We start from the raw sequence: 19,173 nt of genomic DNA, 5'->3' as shown, positions 1-19,173 counted from the left end.
ACCGTATGCAACTGCTGATGTTTGGCCATTTTTGACATAAATAAGTGATAGTTTCGCCCAGTCCATTCTAACATATTGATAAAATTGGATAATGTGGTGTATACCGTTTTTAAACTTACTTTTTCAATTATACTACTGCAAACATCTTTCCAGATCACTGAATATTCTTCTGTATGATCACGTTTAATTGTATGATTGTACCAAAATTTTTTCACTCATCCCTTGTTACTGGAAAATTAAGTTGTTTTCAATTTTTTATTATTGTAAACGTTGCTGACGAGAACATCGTTGTAGCTCTGAAAGGAATAAAATATAGTACATAGACTCTGGAGTCAGGATGTCTCTGCTTCACCCGTTACTCCCTGTGTAAACTTGAGCAAGTCACCTGTGTCTCAATTTCTTCATCTATAAAATAAGGGTAATAACAGTACCTACTTTACAGAGTCATGTGAGAGTTAATCCAGCTAAGGTCCTTACAACAGTGCCTGCAGGTGCACTGAGCATTAGTAATGAGTTAGCTATTGTTATTGTCTTTACATGCATGTGTGCTTCTTTCTTTTGAAAAAAAAAAAAAAATCTCCAAAAGAGAAATTTCTGAATAAAGTGCTTTTGATATACACACTGACAGACTCTAACAAGGATATGGTAACCTACTCTCCCATAGTAGTGTGTGAGTGCTGGTTTCCATACAAAGGGAGAGGACATCATCGTTATTATTACCCTTTTTAGGTTCTGGGTCATGATTCTAGGGTGCACAGTTTTCCACAGCTTAACATCCCTGAAATTAGAATGCATTTAACCATCATTGTCAGCCAGGTGACTGTAGTGACGTGGTTGTACAAAAAACTGTCCTTGATAACTGTTAAGATCCAGAAAGAGGTCAGTGTATGTTAGCATTGATGAAATTCAGTTTTGCTTGGGAGGTATGAAAAAAGGCAGACATAAAAATTGTGATCTAAGTGCAAAGTGAGACATGGACAATAGATACTGCTGTTTTCAGAGAGCATATCAAATGGGGTCTGAAAAATCAACCTAAAGCAAAGAGATTTTAGGGCTAAGTTTGGAAAACTGGGAAGGTCTGGTAGAGGGAAAAGACATGTCTAATATCTCTCCATATCTACTTATTTCTATACTTATTTCTTTTTGTTGTACCCATAGCTAAGAAAGATGATAATGACCATGATGCAATAGGATAGAAGCCCAAGAAGGCATTCATGGAACATTTACTACTTAAAAAACTTCTGGCTGTATTCCCTCTGAATGTGACACCTTCTGCAAACTCCTCTTGTCTGCACCCCTTCTTCCTACACATAAGTTTTCTACCTTTTACCTGAAGATGTCACTTGCTACCTTTAGGTCCCAACTTAAATACCCCCTTAGCTGGGAAGCTTTGAGCTTGTTTTACGCTAGTTAAGTATCATTCCCCTGTATTCCATTGTACCTTATCCTTACCTTACTACTTATCAATATGGTATTTTATTGCCTGTTACCTTGATGTCTCTGCCATTAAATTGTAAGCTCCTACCAAAAAATCCCAAACCAGCTGCTGTCAAGTCGATTCTGACTCATAGTGGCCCTATAGGGCGGAGTAGAACTGCCCCATACAGTTTCCAAGGAGCGCCTGGTGGATTTGAACTGCTGACCTTTTGGTTAGCAACCGTAGCACTTAAGCACTACGCCACCAGGGTAAGCTTCTAGAGATGTATATATTCTTTTGTTTTCCTTTGAACTACAGACCTAGCACCTAAAGGCACGTGGTAGGTACTTCAGAGATATTAGTGTAATGAATTAAAGTACCCAGCCCATGAACGTAACCTGTGGTTACTGGGATCGTTGGAAGCTCTGCCATAAGGCCTCCAGGGTGAGCCCATTGTCTTGGGAGGATCCAATGCTCTACCAGTTTCCTGAGTATCATACACCAAAGATTGGAACACGGGTTGTATAGTTCTTCTGATATTATAGAATAGTTAAAAAATTCTTTTTATTTCCACCTTACTTTGTAAGTTTATTAGAGCAAGCTGTCTGTGCCTGTCTGAGAACCTCATTAAGTTATATCTTGAAATATCTGCGTGAATCTGGGCACCTTGCATCTGTTAGCCCATTTCCAGCTGTTAACAGAGCAAGAGCTGAAACCAGGAGCTGAAAATGAGTTATCATTTGCTCACTAGCATTTGGGTTCTTTTCAATTTAATCTGAAACAAAATTTTGTTTATTTACTTTTTTTTCCATTTTAGGATACTCACGCTATTTCCGTGTTAGCTACACTTTTTTCTAAGTTGTCAGTGGGAGTAACCAACCACTCTTTCTCTGGAGGCGTGAAACACTTGTTCGCTGAGGTTAGAGTGAGGTACTCAATAAAAGTTGTCAGATGGTTTGAGTTCAGACTCTCCATACCATCTCTCCAAACACAGCCCTTGAATTCAGGATAATTGGTCTAGCTCGGCAGTAAACGTAACAAACAATTTCTGCCCCTTGTCTAGACAAAGTCAGCATACCCTTGCATTGGTAGTAGTCAGGGAAGAAAGCTGGCTTTTGTGTGGTAAACTGTGTAACTCACTGGAATGCATTTAAAAATGAGTGTGTTGACGTAGTTAAATATGACAAACGAAGAAAGAAAAGAAAATCGCAATTATTCCCAAACTCAACCAAGGCTTCTGAGTCCTACTTGATCTGCTTCCTGCCTATTTGTCTGTAAACTTGTGTTTGTGGATTTTTGCCCCCAGCACAGCCCATGTTGATGCACAGTGTTCACATTGTGAGGTCCCTGTATCAGTGGCCTTTAGGAAAATACAGCCCAAAGAGGGGAAGCAGTCACTTCAAAGCATGCCACAGTGCTTAGATGTAGCTAGGAAATTAACCATGTCAGCATAATAATACTTCTTTAAAGGCCTGAAACCCTTTCTATGCTGATAGTTATCAATTTCTGCAATAAACTCATTTCTACCATGAGGAGATACATTGAGGGCTTTTTTTTTTTTTTTTGGCCAAATTCCAAGAAAATAGAGCTGGTCTATGTCTGGCTGCTCTGCTGAGAGAGGTCGTTGAATGGGATGTGGCAATGGGGTCAGAAGGAGAGATCAGTTCTGTCCCTTCAGTGCCTTTATTTCTTCCTATCACTCCCCTGTTGTTAGAAAACATGTTCTGTACTACATATGTGCTCAGACCCACTCTTATCATGGTGGGGAAAAGGGACTCTTCACTAACCCATCATGATGTTTTAATACTTTTGACTCTATCTTGATGTCCTTATCAAGGTAATTTTATTAGCTAAAATTGCTTTTTGTGCCAATCAACTAGTCCTCTATTATACATAAGCAGAAGACAGATATTTAATTGAATATCTGAGGCTCCCTGAAGTTGCGAGTGACGTGGAAGCCATCTGATACTGCAGAATAGTTTAAAAGTTATCTGATACTACAGTCTAGTTTAAAAATTGGAGAGGGTCCAGAGAAGATGATGAACGAAAATTGAATAAGCTCTTTGAAAACAAGTTAAAAGTGCTGGGATTTAGTCTTTAGTCTAGAAAAGAGCAGAGTCAAAGAAGCATTTATATTTCAGAAGAAAAAAGATCATTTATAATATAGAGAACAGTGATGAACTAGATTGTCTACATGCTGAAGAAGACAGGAGGAAAAAGGATTAAATTGCAGGATAACAGATTTGGCTTACATGGAATGAAGATTTCCCCTACTCTTGAGGATTGATGAGCCAAGGGACAAGTTACAAAGGACTGGGTAATTTACTTTGGACGATATTTGTATCCTTACAAACAGGATAGATTCTTTTCTACCTGGCATAGCAAAGAGGATTTCAAGAAACATACTCTGTGTATATATATATATATATCTCCTAGATTAAAAGAGTTACAATCGAAAAAAGGAAATTTCTTTGTCCATATACATAGGCAATTAAAAAAAAAAACTCATAAGAATAACAATTAGGGTTAAATCTCATCTTGAAACTACCCCCGAATCTTATTTTGTGAAAGAAGATTGCAAGTTCTTAGGTAATTGCTTTCTAGGTCTGCTTTAGGTTCAATAATTTTCTCTCGTTTTTAATTGTGTTAAAGTATCTTTATTAACATACTTTCAATAAACTGAAGAATTTTTACCAACTTCTGCAGTCTGAAATTGACCAAACATGCAATCAAGACGCATTGATATTACTAGTGATTAGAATGCGAAAGTTGGAAACAAAGATGGATCTGTAGTTGGAAAATATGGCCTTGGTGATGAAATGTGCGAAGACCTGAAGATAGAAAACCAAAAGGGAAGAACACATTGACATTTCTCAAGCTACAATAACTGAAGAAGAAAGTTAAGCCTCAAGTTGCAATAGTGAAGTATTTTAGGGGCAAAATATTAAATGATGCAGGAAGCATCAAAAGAAGACGGAAGAAATACACAGAGTCACTATACCAAAAAGAATAGATCAATGTTCAAGCATTTCAGGAGGCAGCATATGATCAAGAACCGATGGTTCTGAAGAAAGAAGTCCAAGCTGCACTGAAGGCGTTGGCAAAAAAAATAAGGCTCCAAGAATTGACGGAATACCAATGGAGATGTGTCAATAAACGGATACAACGCTGGAAGCACTCATTTGTCTATGCCAAGAAATTTGGAAGACAGCTACCTGGCCAACCAGCTGGAAGAGATCCATATTTGTGCCCATTCCAAAGAACGGTGAACCAACAGAATGCAGAAATTATAACAATATCATTAATAGCACATGCAGGTAAAATTTTGCTGAAGATCATTCAAAAGTGGTTGCAGCAGTACATCGACAATTTCCAGAAATTCAAGCCAGATTCAGAAGAGGATGTGGAACGAGAGATATTATTGCTGATATCAGATGGATCCTGACTAAAAGCAGAGAATGCCAGAAAGATGTTTTCCTGTGCTTTATTGACTATACAGAGGCATTCGACTGTGTGGATCATAACAAATTATGGGTAACATTGTGAAGAAGGGGGATTCCAGAACCCTTAATTGTGCTCTTGTGGAACTTGTAGATAGATCAAGAGGCAGTCATTTGAATAGAACAAGGTGATACTATTAAAAAAAAAAAAAATCATTGCTGTCAAGTGATTCAGACTCACAGCAGCCGTATAGGACAGAGTTGAACTGCTCTATTGCGTTTCCAAGGCTGTAATCTTTACAAAAGCTGACTGCTACATCTTTCTCACTTAAAGGGGATGCTGAGTGATTTAAAATCAGGAAAGGTGTGCATCAGGGTTGTACCTTTCACCTCACTTACTCAATCTCCACAGCGAGCAAATAACTTGAGAAGCTGGACTATATGAAGAAGAACTCGGGGTGTCAGGATTGGAGGAAGACTCATTAACAGCCTGCGGTATGCAGATGATACAACCTTGACTGCTGAAAGCTAAGAGGACTTGATGCACTTACTGATGAAGATCAAAGACTACAGCCTTCAGTGTGGATTGCACCTAAACATAAAGAAAACAAAATTCCTCACAATTTGACCGATAAGCAATATTATCATAAAAATAAAGTATTGAAGTTGTCAAGGATTTCATTTTACTTGGAGCCATAAGCAAGACCCTTGGAAGCAGCCGTCAAGAAATGGAAGGATGCATTGCATTGGGCAAATCTACTATAAAAGACCTCTATAAAGTGTTAAAAAGCAAAGATGTCACTTTGAGGACTAAGTGCACTTACCCAAGCCACAGTATTTTCAGTCACTTCATAAGCACATGAAAGCTGGACAATGAATAAGTAAGACTGAAGAATTGACGCGTATGAATTATGGTGCTGGAGAAGAATATGAATATACCACGGACTGCCAGAAGAACAAATCTGTCTTGGAAGAAGATTAGCCAGGATGCCCCTTGGAAGTAAGGATGACAAGACTTTGTCTCATGTACTTTGGACATATTATCAGGAGGGACCAGTCCCTGGAGAAGGACATCATGCTTGGTAAAGTAGAGGGTCAGCGAAAAAGCGGAAGACCCTCAGGGAGATGGATTGACACAATGGCTGCAACAGTGAACTCAAGCGTGACAACGATTGTGAGGATGGTACAGGACCGGGCAGCGTTTCATTCTGTTGTACATAGGGTCACTTATTTCGGCAGCACTTAACAACAGGAACGTTTAATAATGTACGAATGACAGTAAGGAACCCTGGTGGCCCAATGTTTAAGGTCTCGGCTGCTAACCCAAAGGTCGCTGCCCCTTGGAAACCCTATGGGGCAATGCTACTCTGTCCTGTAGGGTCGTTATGAGTCAGAATTGACTTGAAGGCAACGGCTTTGGGTTTTTGGAATGAGACTAAAGCCATACTGATTAAAAACAGAATGATTCATTTTAAACCTTTTGATTTAATGAAATCTGTGGTGGGTTCTAACATTAGAAGATGAACCCTGCACTCGTAATAAGTTGTTTCTTGTGTACCTAGAGGTTTTTTTTTTTTTTTATTTTAATAATAGATTATTCTGGATCTGTGAAAGTTACAGAATCTCTGTGTAATAAAACTGTTTTTTAATCATAAATGCAATTTATCCTAAGAGCCCCAGGCAGGGTGCATCTTCCCTAGTGATTTTTACAGCATCTAGTTAATAAATAAATATAGTGCTGGCTAGGGATAACATATTAAGAATAGATGTTGCTTATCATCACCCTTTATAATTTTTAGAATATTTGCGATAAGGTTTTTCTCTTCCTCACACCCCTTTCCTGTTCATTGACTTTTCATTGCAGCCATTCTTTTCTTTGTAACTGTACTTTGAACTATCTCTGAAATGCCATTTTCTAGTTTTGTCCTACCTGGTTTCATGTGCCTGCTATCTTTTTATTTGCTGCCCATTTTCAATTTCAGTGCCTTATTTTTTAATAGGTCAGTATATTTAAACTTTTTTTTTGTCAGTTTTTTCCCTGTCTTTTTAATAGTTCCCAGTCACACACATTTTGATTCATAATTTAGGAGCAGATCAGAAGCTCCCTTCTTAGGGCACTCTGACCCAGACCTGTGGTGGGGTCATCTACCCCTCAGTAGCTCAGCCTATGGGTCCCTTCTCCATCTGCCTTGGTTCAGGCCCCTCACTGATCTCCTGAACAATTGTAGTTCTTCCTGCTCAGCCTCCCTGCCTCCCATCGGCCATCCCTCCTGGTCTTTTCTCACACTGGGGCCGGGCTGCCTGCCTAGAAGCCCAATCTGCACTGTCGCTCCTTGCTTAAAACCTTGTACTACCAATCGCCTATCTACGGGATGGAATCCCAACTCCTTAGCATGGCGTGAGAGCCCCTGCTTCAGCTGACCATTCCCATCTGCCTAGCTAGCCCCTCTCTCCCCAGCAACCCCTCACAGCCTTCCTAGACCATCATTCAAGCCATATCAAAATCAATACTTTGGGTACAGGGAACTGGCTGAGCAAAGGCATGGAAATAGGAATTGTACAGACACTTATGTAATAGGAGGTGGCCTGGTTAGTGTTGTGCACCAGTTTGTGAAGGACAGCCGTGGGTCGGTCCCAGTGCCTTGATGCCCAGCTAAGAAATGGTGATGAAGTGGTATCAAGCCATTCTCTCCGAGGGGAGAGGAAGCTGGCTCTGAAGGGCTAGCTGTTATAGACACCTGTACCCTGATGCCTTCCATTGTTTCTTTCCCCAACCTCAGCCTGTGATGGTGATCACTGGGGGCCCCACTGCAGCAGCCGATGCCAATGCAAAAACAGGGCTCTGTGCAACCCCATCACGGGCGCCTGCCATTGCACTGCAGGCTTCCGGGGCTGGCGCTGTGAAGACCGTTGTGAGCAGGGCACCTACGGTAACGACTGTCACCAGAGATGCCAGTGCCAGAATGGAGCCACCTGTGACCACGTCACGGGGGAATGCCGCTGCCCACCAGGATACACTGGAGCCTTGTAAGTGATGTGCTGCTCAGCAGCTGGGCAGAGCCCACCTACCATTTCCATTCATGCTGCCACTGCCAGCATCTTCCTTGTGGCTCTGTTTCTATTGCTGCTTGACAGTCCTGGACTCCAGGCCTGCATTGGGGCATCAGCAGTGATGGCCACTTAGTGCTCTTGCTGGTTGATCCTTGAAACATCAGCCCCCAGTCAGGGCCGAAGGCTGGTCTCCATGCTTTCCTTTGGGCAGGGAAGAGATAGGGCCAGCACGTTGTGTTGGTTGGTGATATTTGGGGTTTGTTGGGGCAGATTGGGGATTCTGCTTTGAGTATCCGGCAATTGCATTCGTTTTACATTGTTGGCTGTTAAAAGTTCACATTGTTCTGCCCTGTGTGACAGTTAACTAGCCGGATAAAGTTGGGCAGTGTCAGTGCTGTAGAAGAAGAAAGATGTTAGAAACAAACAAATAAACAAACAAACAAAAGCAGTTGCTGTTGAGTCAGTCCCAGCTATGGTGATCTGACGCGCGTCAGAGGAGAACTACTCCACAGGATTCTCAATGGCTGATTTTTCAGAAGCAGATCACCAGGTCTTTCTTCCAAGGCACCTCAAAAAAAAAAAAAAAAAAACCCAAACCCGTTGCCATCGAGTTGATTCTGACTCATAGCTACTCTATAGGACAGAGTAGAACTGCCCCATAGATTTTCCAAGGAGTGGCTGGTGGATTTGAATCGCCTACCTTTTGGTTAGTGGCCATACCTCATGACCACTACACCACCAGGGCTCCAAGACACCTCTAGGTGGACTCAAATGTCCAATCTTTGGGTTAGCAACCAAGCACATCAGCTGTTTGCACCATGCAGACTCCAGTGTTAGAAATAGCACATAACGAAAGACTAATTGTATTATTTAATGCCCACGGATGCATATGTTGCTTTGTGTATATAAAAGTATATGTAACACATCCGTGTAGGTTAAGTGCCCACAGATAGTTTAATTCTTTCTGCATTGAAACAGTTAACTTCTACTACTCTATTTTATGGAATGGCCATTTGTCTGGTTTGCCTGTAGTCCCAAAGAGAATAAAAGGAGGCAGAATTTGCCCAAGAAGTAAGAGATAAAAAAAATATTATTCCCTCACTGAGAAAATTACACGTGTAAATCACAGAAGTAAAACTTGAAAAAATGCAGATGATTAGGTAAATACTTCCTGCTGACAGTATTAATGTCTATAAAATAGAGCTAAAGAAAAAATTGCATTAGCCTAGAAAGTCCTGATTTTCAAAGGAATGGATGACAGTCTCAAACTGTTTAATTGTTAATATTGCTTTTATGGGTTTTATCAAGGCCACAATCGATTAGGGCTATGGGAGAGTTGGAGCAATTTCATAGGAGAGAAAAAAAGACAATTAAAGGCTTAGAGAAGAAGATTCATACGATACAGGGCAGGTTAAAGGAATGGAGGCTCTTCAGTCTAGAGAAGAGAATGCTGAAAATTCATTACGGGGAATCTGTGCACCAAGGGGGTGATGAGCAAACGCTTCAGTCTTCTTTGAGGCTAGAGAAACGCACAAACAAAAGCAGACTTCAGTGTAACACGTGGGATTTATAGGAGTTAGATGGAAAGTTCCTGTCACAAGGGAGTGTTTGACTATTTTTCTTCCCTGGTGCTCCTAGGTAGGACAGAGTCTCCTCAGACTGAAATGATTTCACCAGAAAACACTCCAAAAGAAAGGGAAGGACTACATGACCCCGCAAAGACCCTTCCAGACGATACAATTAATGCAATTGTTGTTAATTAAATGAACAATTATTGAACAATGAATACTTGTCTATTTTAGGGCCCTGGGCACTGTTCATCAGCTGTGTATCTATGAAACTGAGGGTCGTGTAGTTGAGTAAATAATGGTGTCCTCTGTCACACATTAATCCCTCAGCTGTGAGGATCTTTGTCCGCCTGGCAAGCATGGTCCACAGTGTGAGCAGAGATGCCCCTGCCAAAATGGAGGAGTGTGTCATCATGTCACTGGCGAATGCTCTTGCCCTTCTGGCTGGATGGTAAGTTTCTCTTCCCTCGCAAAGTCACCTGTTTTATGATACTTAAGTGAATAGGCATGTGGAAGGCTTTAGCACCAAAGAAAGCTACACTGATGGTTAAAGATCCAAAACATGGAAGAACCTGGCCATCTCAAAGCCGGAATGCCTCAGTCTAGAGAAGGCAGAAGGCGATTCGATCCTGGACTTGAAGTGCATTAAGGCTCCTCTTGGAAAAGTTAGTAGTCGCCTGTCCTGCATTTCTCCTCAGGATAAAAAAGAGGGAAATCTCTTGTCTGACACATGACAGCCAGTACTGGAATTATTTAAATAATCATTTTCATAATTGTGCTCCATGGATTACTACTCTTCTATTTCTTAGCAAAATAAGCATTATGTGAAAAAAGTTATCTGGTCACATCAATTTGGAGGCACAATGAGGTTAAACCAAGTTTATGAAGTATCACAGAACTTCTGAGAGCCTTTAATGTGATAACCAAGAGGGAGCTATAACTCATCATACTTCTCAAAATTTGACCATGGTACCCTTTCTTCATGTAGCATACCACAGGTCTAGAGTTATGTGGAATGCATGATGTCAAAGCTGGTTTACTACCAGTGTCTCTGAAATCAGAAAATAATATCGGTTATCTTTTTCAGTTGATGTTGGCCTATGTCTGCTTGAGGGCAGAGAAGTGAATGACCAAGTGTCTGCCCTGTCTCCTTTCCTTCACTAACAAACTACTTAATAGAGCAATTTATTCATGGTCACCTTCTATCTCCAGCAACTGTAATGAAGCCACTTTCCAGATGCCATAAGTGATTTCTTCATTGCCAAATTCAGTGACTACTCACCTGTTCTCATTCGGTTTCACTCTGCTAAAGCTTTGGACGCTAGTGATCATCCACCTCCCTTCTTTAATCTCTTTGTTCTCCATTTCTCTGATTACCTTCTTTCTTTCCTCTTACTCCTCTTTATCCCTTTTCCTGATATCCCTTCTACATACCACTTATTACCAGTATTTCCTAGGTTTCAGTCTTGGTCTGTCTTCTCTTTTCTCACTGTAAGGTTTTTCTGGGCAATCTCATTCAGATCCATGGCTTTAACAATCATCTGCTGATTTTTTTCAAATCTTGACCTTACTCACCTAAGCCTGGACATGTATTTTTCAGTATCCTGTTAGAAACTCCAACCTACAAAACCTATAGGCGTAGAACCACTGTCTTTCTGGGCTTGGCCCAAATTGTCATCTCAGGAGGTAGACATGGGGGTAGAATTGGTCTGGATGGCCCTTTATTTGGGGTATGGAGCAAAGGAGAACTGGAGTCCACTGCCTGATGGGTGTCATAGGAACTATAGGAGAGTTCAAGGTGTGAAGATCACTAGGGCAGGTGGAAAACAACTATCAGATACAATGTGAAGGATAGAAATGGTAAGTATTCAAGACAAGGTTCTATTCTAGAGGCAGAGCCTGAAGAAATCCCTGGAGAATCAAAAGGATGGGGCCTTTTATGAAGTGCCTGAGAATGAGACAAGGGAGCTATTGAAGGAATAATGAGTTGTTTCCAGTAGGCCCATCAAATTCAATCTTAATAAAATCAAACTTGCTATATGCCCAGGCCTTTCTCAAGCCTACTGTTCTACCTTTTCTATTTTAGTTGAAACCAACACTACTCTCTTAGTCGTTCATGGTAGAAGTGCTGAATTATCTTTGACTCCTTCTCTTCTTTCACTTCCTATATTCCAGCGGTTGTCAACACTGTTTATTAGTTGGTTCTTGTCAAGGAAAAGAGCCTGTTAGAGTTCTGGATTGTCCCAATTTCTCTGTTCTTTGGATAAGGAACTGCAGGCCTTCTACTCATAGGACTTTTGTGTAAATATTATTGTCTGTAGCGCTGCCTCATCTTCGGGTTCAAGATTTTCTCTTCTCTCTTGGGGTGGTCTTGACATGGGATAATGGTAACCATAGACTTGGACCATGAACCCCAGTAGGTGGACAGATGGACCCCTCCATTTGCCTAGTGGAGCCTCCCCTTCTACACTTTTATCTCTGCTCTAGTCCCACTATCTTGACAGATGTTCTTACTGAATCCTTCAGGTCGTATTTTCTCTGTGTGCTAGATGAGCTTTCAATTTATGCTTCTACTTTTCAACATTTTTATTTGGGCTTTCATCCCAGGTGCTTTTCAAAGATGAATACATATTTCTATAACACATATGAATATACAAATGTATTTAATAGAGATAATGTCCTACTTAAAGCTGGTTGCACACATTAATATAAGAACAATATTCCTACAGCATCTCAGAAGCTTAGGTGGGGCCACTACACAGTGTGGGTACTTAGAGTGAGGACCTGAGCGAGAATTTTCACAGACGCATCCTCATGACAGACTTGCCCTCACTTAGCACATTATCCCTTCAGTTGTGTCTTCACATTTCTGTAACTATAATATGTTGCGCTAGGATGGCGGGATTACAACTGTTGTCACATCTTTCCCCTCACCACATCATGAGCTAACTAAGGGTTGTGACCTTATCTTTCATTCTTGGTGCTTAGTACTATGCCTGGCACATGGATAGTTCTCAGTAAGTGTGAATTTGAATCATCTCTCAAAGGTCTTTTCAGTTCCAAGAGTCTATGGAACAACTTTCCCTGTTTGTAGATAGCTAGAAACCACCAGAGGAGACTTAATTAGCACACCAACTGCCTTTTGTGGGTAGCCAGGAGTTAGGGGAAATGCGTTTTCTTATGCTATCCAGAATAAACATTTACAAAACCATCTGGTGTTCACTAGCCTCCAATTTCAGAGTGCCCACAGTCTGCCTTTTTTTAGAGAGAGGGAGGACAAGGCAATAGTTTCCAACGGTCAAAAAGCATGACAACAATTTGGGTTGTGCCATTTGCTCTAACTATAAGCCCAATAAATAGATCTGAAGCTACAGGCACAAGCTATGTAGCCAAGTAAAGTGGAAAATAGTATTTTATTGAGTTAGTGGTACAGTATCTTATTCTTTCGCACATAAAACTGGAATAAGTGTTGTGATAGTGCTCCACAAGATGGACAGCCTCTAGAGTGAAGAGACGGGTCCAAATTACTGTCTTGATTTCTCTCCCCAGGAAGTAAGCTTTTGTATTGATTTTGGCTCGGCAATGTTTGTTGAACCTGCTAAACATAAGAGTGTTTTTCTTTGAAAACAAAATTTCTGGGTTCATTCCGTGAAGTATTTCTTAGGCAATATCATTGTTAATTCAGGCACACAAAATTTCAGTCTAATGTTATGCTACATTATAAGAAATAAAGCCAATAGCAATGTGTATTTTCTCTGGAACATATGGCAAAACATTTGAATATTCCACTTGTGCCAGATGTTGCCGTTTATGTAACGGGTGCTCAATAAGTATTATTGACTTACTCTGTATGTAAGACACAAGAAAGAACACAGGATGATTTATAAATTCCTTAGGTTACCATAATAATTTGATGTAACTTTATTTTATGCTTCAGTTTTAAATATTGATATTTCTGAAGGTTACTATTTTGCCCTCTTTGAATGTGTCCTGAAATTTAGGCTTACCAAGTAAAAATTTTAACGTTTTTAAGATAAACAGAGTTCATGTGTTTGAAAATCCTCCGAATCTAATGTCCTTATAGTACTGTTTCTGTATCCCTCCTTCACTTTCCGCTCTTTTCTTCCCCCTCCTCTGGCCCTTCCCTGGCTGGAAGCCCATCTAATTTTCCAAGTCTCTTCGAATGCAGGGCACAGTGTGTGGTCAGCCTTGCCCTGAGGGTCGCTTTGGAAAGAACTGTTCCCAAGAATGTCAGTGCCATAATGGAGGGACGTGTGATGCTGCCACAGGCCAATGTCACTGCAGTCCAGGATACACAGGGGAACGGTAAGGGAAGCTTTTGTATTTCTCTGACCATTTGTAAGGATGCGAAAGGAAGCTTGGAGGGTCCAAGGAACACATTTGACATTATGCATCTGTGACCATTCCATAATATTCCAGAATCATCTTTTCTCTATGAAGCATCAGTGTGTCTGACTAATTCCATTCCAACTCAATGCGCAGAAACTGAATCACAGACAGCAGTGGTGAATGAAAGATAAAGAGAAAGCATTACAAAAAATACAAAGACCCTAAAAACATCAATTATTCAGAAGCTATGGTGAATGGTGAATGAGTCATTCTAAATAGTTGAATGTTTAGGACTGCCACTTGAAGTATCAAAACTTTCTACATTTTAAACATTTTGGATAAAATTATTTTTAAATGGAATGTGTGCTTTGGTACCTTTGAGTTTCTGTTAAGGGTGATGAAAACGTTTGTAAGTAGATATTGGTGATGGTTGTAAACGTGATGACTGTAATCAATGTCACAGAATTGTACATGGAAAACATGTTGAAGTGGCAAATGTTTTGTTATATATATACTTATAAAAAAGAAAGTTTTCTTTTTTTTTTATATGTACTTAACACAATAAAAAGAAAACGTATGCTGAGCATAAGGTTGTCTTTGTAGGATTCAGTATTCTATTAAGAATGTCATTCATCATATCATGTGGTAAGTGACATAGTATGATCTGCCCAGGCATATGGGGCTCTCTGGTCCCATGTGGGAAACCCTGGTGGCATAGTGGTTAAGTGCTACAGCTGCTAACCAAGAGATCGGCAGTTCAAATCCACCAGGCGCTCCTTGGAAACTCTATTGGGCAGCTCTACTCTGTCTTATAGGTTCACTATAAGTCGGAATCGACTCGACGGCAGTGGGTTTGGGTTTTTGGGTTTTGGCCCCATGTGAAATAGGAGCAAATGGCTGTCCTTATGGGTTCTTACATTTACTGCTTATCATTTTTCTGTATTAGATGATAAACTGTTACCTCATGGGTCTTTGCTTACCCTACTTATTCTATTTGATATTTTTAATCTATTATGTCCTGGAAAACTAGATAACCAAGCTTATTGGACCTATGCTTAAAATTACAGAAAAGAGACTGAAGAGGTAAAAGAGTGTAACAGTTAAGAGCAAAGATTCTGGAATCGGGCTTCCTGGATTGAGGTGGACACGTCCTGGAAACACCCTTATCTGTAACGTTTGAATAATAATCGCAGCTTTCTCTAAGGTTGTTGTAAGGATTAAGTAAGTTAGTATATTAAAGCAGTTAGGACAGTGCTGGCACTTATAAATATTAGCTATTATTAGAGTGATGGCTATGAACTATATAAAACCCAAAAAAACCCACTGCCGCAGAGTCAATTCTGACTCATAATGAACTATATAGATATTAAAAAAAAACCCAAAAAACAAAAAGCCAAACCTGCTGCCACTGAGTCGATTACAACTTATAGCAATCTTATAGGACAGAGTAGAACTGCCCCACACAGCTTCCAAGGAGCACCTATATAAATACTAGGTATTATTATTTTTGAGTGATGTCTGTGAACTAAGAATTCCTTCAACCCCTTTCCCTAAGGGTTGTTTTTTTTTTTGTCTTTTCTTTCTAAAACTCTGGTCAAATTTTATGACTTTTAATAAGATACCAGATTTTTATTTTTTTCCCCCACTTTCCCTGAACTTTCTTGTTAAATTTAATTTGTCGTTTTAACAAAACCTTATTTCATTTTCTAACTGGGTATTGGAAACCCTGCTGGTGTAGTGGTTAAGAGCTATGGCTGCTAACCAAAAGTTCAGCAGTTCAAATCCACCAGGTGCTCCCTGGAAACCCTACAAGGCAAGTTCTACTCTGCCCTGTAGGGTCACTATGAGCTGGAATTGACTGGACGGCAATGGTTTTTTTTTTTTTTTTGAACTGGATATTGCTAGATAAAGAAAAAATTATCTTGAATTTTTTTTTTTTTTTAGTCACCCTACCAAACTTTTTAGTTAATTCTAATGTTATTTTTAGAAAAGACTAGAGTTATTTGGGTATACAATCATATCATCTGCAAATAAAGATAATTTAATCTCTTCTTTTTAACATTTATAATAATTATTTAATTTTCTTAAATTCTTGCATTAATTTGAACCTCTAAATCAATGTTGACTAATGGAAGCAAAAAACAGGAATTCCTATATTGTTTCTAATTTTATTGGAAATGACTTCAGTGTGGTTTCATGTTTACTGTTGGTTTTTAGTTAATTGTCTTCTGCATGTTTAAGTAGTTTTTTTTTTATCCCTCTTTTATTAAAAGCTTTTGCTAGCAGTATCTGTTTAATTTCATTAAAGGCCTTTTCATCTTTTGTTAATATAAATACTTTTTTTACCTTTAATTTTTTGATGTTACAAATTCTTGATACCTTTAGTACATGGTTTATATGACATGTAACTTGGCTACTCAGAAAGTTTTCATGACCAATTTCCTGGTTTTAGGTTGTATTTTGGGAGCTGAGATGATTAGATGAGTTCTGGATCCCTGCGGCATTAACATTTTATTATAGAAGATGAGTCAGTAAAGGAGGGGCATAAGCCCAAGAAGAATCCTAAGTAATATTTTTGCATAATATTTTTAGAGCACTAAAATATTTAAATATAATTCTTTTCTTGCTCTCCAAGGATTTAAGCTTGAAATTAGAGGCAACACAAACACAACAAACATACAAGACAAGCAAGCTTATACTCATACAGCTGATTTTTAGGTGAATTTGAGAGTTCAGCCAAGGAAGGCAAAGAACCAGGGAAAGGGAAGGAAGGTGAAAAGGGAACTTCTTGACTTGCTGTTCTTGTAGCTATTGTTTTTCTGATGAACCAGTGACATGATTACCGTCTTTAATTGTGTTATCCCCATTTGGGTTCTAGAATTACAGATACACACAATGACAAAATCACGTTTGCCACTCTGAAAGGAAGAAAATGAGTTGGCTGTGGGCAGCTTGTGACAGGAGATGTGAGGAAAGAGGCCTTGAGAGGTTGGGGTCTAAACTTGCCATTTCCTCTGTTTTGAGAAGTCAGTGTAACTTGATCGCTGAGGTTAGGCCAGAGGGCTACTGCTCAGAAAAGCAGGTACCACCACGGGCAGCTGCCAACAAAGCACTGCCAGGATGTGGGGAAGGCCCCATCAACCAGAGGGAAAAGAGAAAAACAAAACAGGAACATCGTAGGCAGGCAGAAGAGCACACAAGATGCCCAAATAAAAGGCCTTGGGGTTTGTGGAAAAGTTGAAAGGATATTGTGGTGAGGAGATTTTATGTGTTTGTCAAGTAAGAGTAAAAACAGAGGATGGTTTTCCAGGTCCTTAAAAAATTCTTCGGAATGTTCCACATCCTACTTTGTAGAGTAGCTTTTGGGGTCTTAAAAGCTTGCGAGCATCCATCTAAGATACTCCACTGGTCTCACCCCGTCTGGAACAAAAAGGAATGAAAACCAAAGACACAAGGGAAAGATTAGTCCAGAGAACTAATGGACCACAACTACCACAGCCTCCACCAGACTGAGTCCGGCACAACTAGATGGTGCCTAGGAACCACCAGTGACTGCTCTGACAGGGATCACAATACAGGGTCCTGGACAGAGCTGGAGAAAAATGTAGAACAAAATTCTAACTCACACACACACACACACACACACACACACACACACACACAAAGACCAGACTCAACTGGCCTGACAGAGACTGGAGAAACCTCAAGAGTAGGACCCCCAGACACTGTTATATCTCAGTAATGATGTCACTCCAGAGGTTCACCCTTCAGCTAAAGATTAAGGCCCATAAGACAAAATGAGAGTAAATGGGCACACCAGCAAGGACTAGAATGCAGAAGAGGACAAGAAAGCTGGTAATGGGGAACCTGAAGTCGAGAAGGGGAGAGTGTTGACATGTCTTGGGGTTGGCAACCAGTGTTACAAAACAATATGTATATTAACTGTTTAATGAGAAACTAATTTGCTCTGTAAATCTTCATCTAAAATACAACTTAAAAAAAAAAACCTGGGGAAAAAAATGTAATTGAAGATGTGGTGAGAAGGACACTTCGCCTCTGTGGCATTCTTCACCAAAACCAATAACCCCAGTCTAACCATAAGAAAAACATCAGACAAGCCCAAATTGAGGGCCATTTTACAAAATTCCTGACCACTACTCCACAAAACTGCCAAGGTCATGAAAACAAAAAAAATTGTTCTGAAGGGGTTAAAGAAGGGTGTTCCTAATGCTAGTGGTGGTGTCACAGAATCACTCTGGGCCTTTGATGGTCTGGCATAATTGGTGCTCAGTAAGTTTTAGTTGCTTGAAGGGAACTGTGGCTTCATGATGGTCTCTCAAGGTAAAGCCCAAGAGAGTCCTGGGAAGGCTATGTTCCATATTACCCTGAAAGTGAAAATAAATGGCCCGAAAGGAGATAAAGTAAGAAATTGTCAATGGGAATTGAGGGAATGCAACATTGGTCTTCCTGTATCTGTAAATAGGAAAGTTGGCTCTTTCCCAATGCTTTTTATTTTTCCGCAAGAGCAGCTTCCAGATGTTAGAATGGCATGCATCTATCTGATCCATCGATCCCAGGTTTAATGAAGAATGCGATTCTTTCACACTAAATCATGGCGTGGTCCAACCACTTGGTTCAGCCTCTAGGGAAGGACATGCTTACATGTGCAAGGGTGAAAGTGGGAGTTGTGCCCCCCGCACAGGCCAGCTCACTTCCTTTTCCTTAAGTTCACGGTGAGATACTTTAGATAACAATCACAACATTGGTGACACTCATTGGTTGGAGAATTGGAGTCCTGTTTTATTAGTTCATCTCCACTTTATGGTTATCCATTCTTCCAAACACTGGGGCTTTATTTAAAATATATATATAAAAAGAAATGGAAACCCCAAATTTCCATATTTCTACTGTGGCCACTGTATCTTTATGGCTTCTCTGCCATCTCTTCTAAAAAAATGTATTTCTTCTTTCACTGGTTCCTGAGATACCTTTTCTTTTTCCACTCTGAGCCACAAAAGCAACATTAAAGGTCTAAAATTCATCAGGAAGTGTTGCTTCTTTTAGATAAAATGGGCCAAAAAGAGAAATCTGCTTGACAAAGACTTTTAATTCAGCCAATCAGAAAGGCATAAGCTGCTTCATGAATGCATTTATTTTCAAGATGAAAAATGTCTACTTCTAGAAAGATATCCTACCATTTTGGTTTGGTAGATGGAAATAGACATAACTATTGTTAGCAGGATTCTCTTATAAGTGCAACATTAAAAAACAGAGGGAGAGAAGACAGAGAAAAGCTTACATAATGGCTACTTTAGTCCCTGAAAGTAAAATTCAAATGAGTTTTTTT

General features: G+C 39.9%; 1 protein-coding gene across 2 annotated transcripts in view; it reads left to right on the top strand.

Moving 5' to 3' along the window:
- Positions 1-19,173, top strand: part of MEGF10 (multiple EGF like domains 10) — a 179,121-nt gene that overhangs the window by 96,773 nt on the left and 63,175 nt on the right. For both annotated transcript variants that reach the window (XM_049873371.1, XM_049873381.1), the window contains exons 6-8: positions 7,638-7,884; positions 9,807-9,927; positions 13,666-13,802. In XM_049873371.1, coding sequence (XP_049729328.1) covers positions 7,638-7,884; positions 9,807-9,927; positions 13,666-13,802 — 505 coding nt within the window. The remainder of the gene's footprint in view (positions 1-7,637; positions 7,885-9,806; positions 9,928-13,665; positions 13,803-19,173) is intronic.

Source organism: Elephas maximus, chromosome 2 (assembly GCF_024166365.1).
Source record: "Elephas maximus indicus isolate mEleMax1 chromosome 2, mEleMax1 primary haplotype, whole genome shotgun sequence".
Taxonomy (NCBI): Eukaryota; Metazoa; Chordata; class Mammalia; order Proboscidea; family Elephantidae; genus Elephas; species Elephas maximus.
This window is presented reverse-complemented; position numbering and strand designations above follow the sequence as displayed.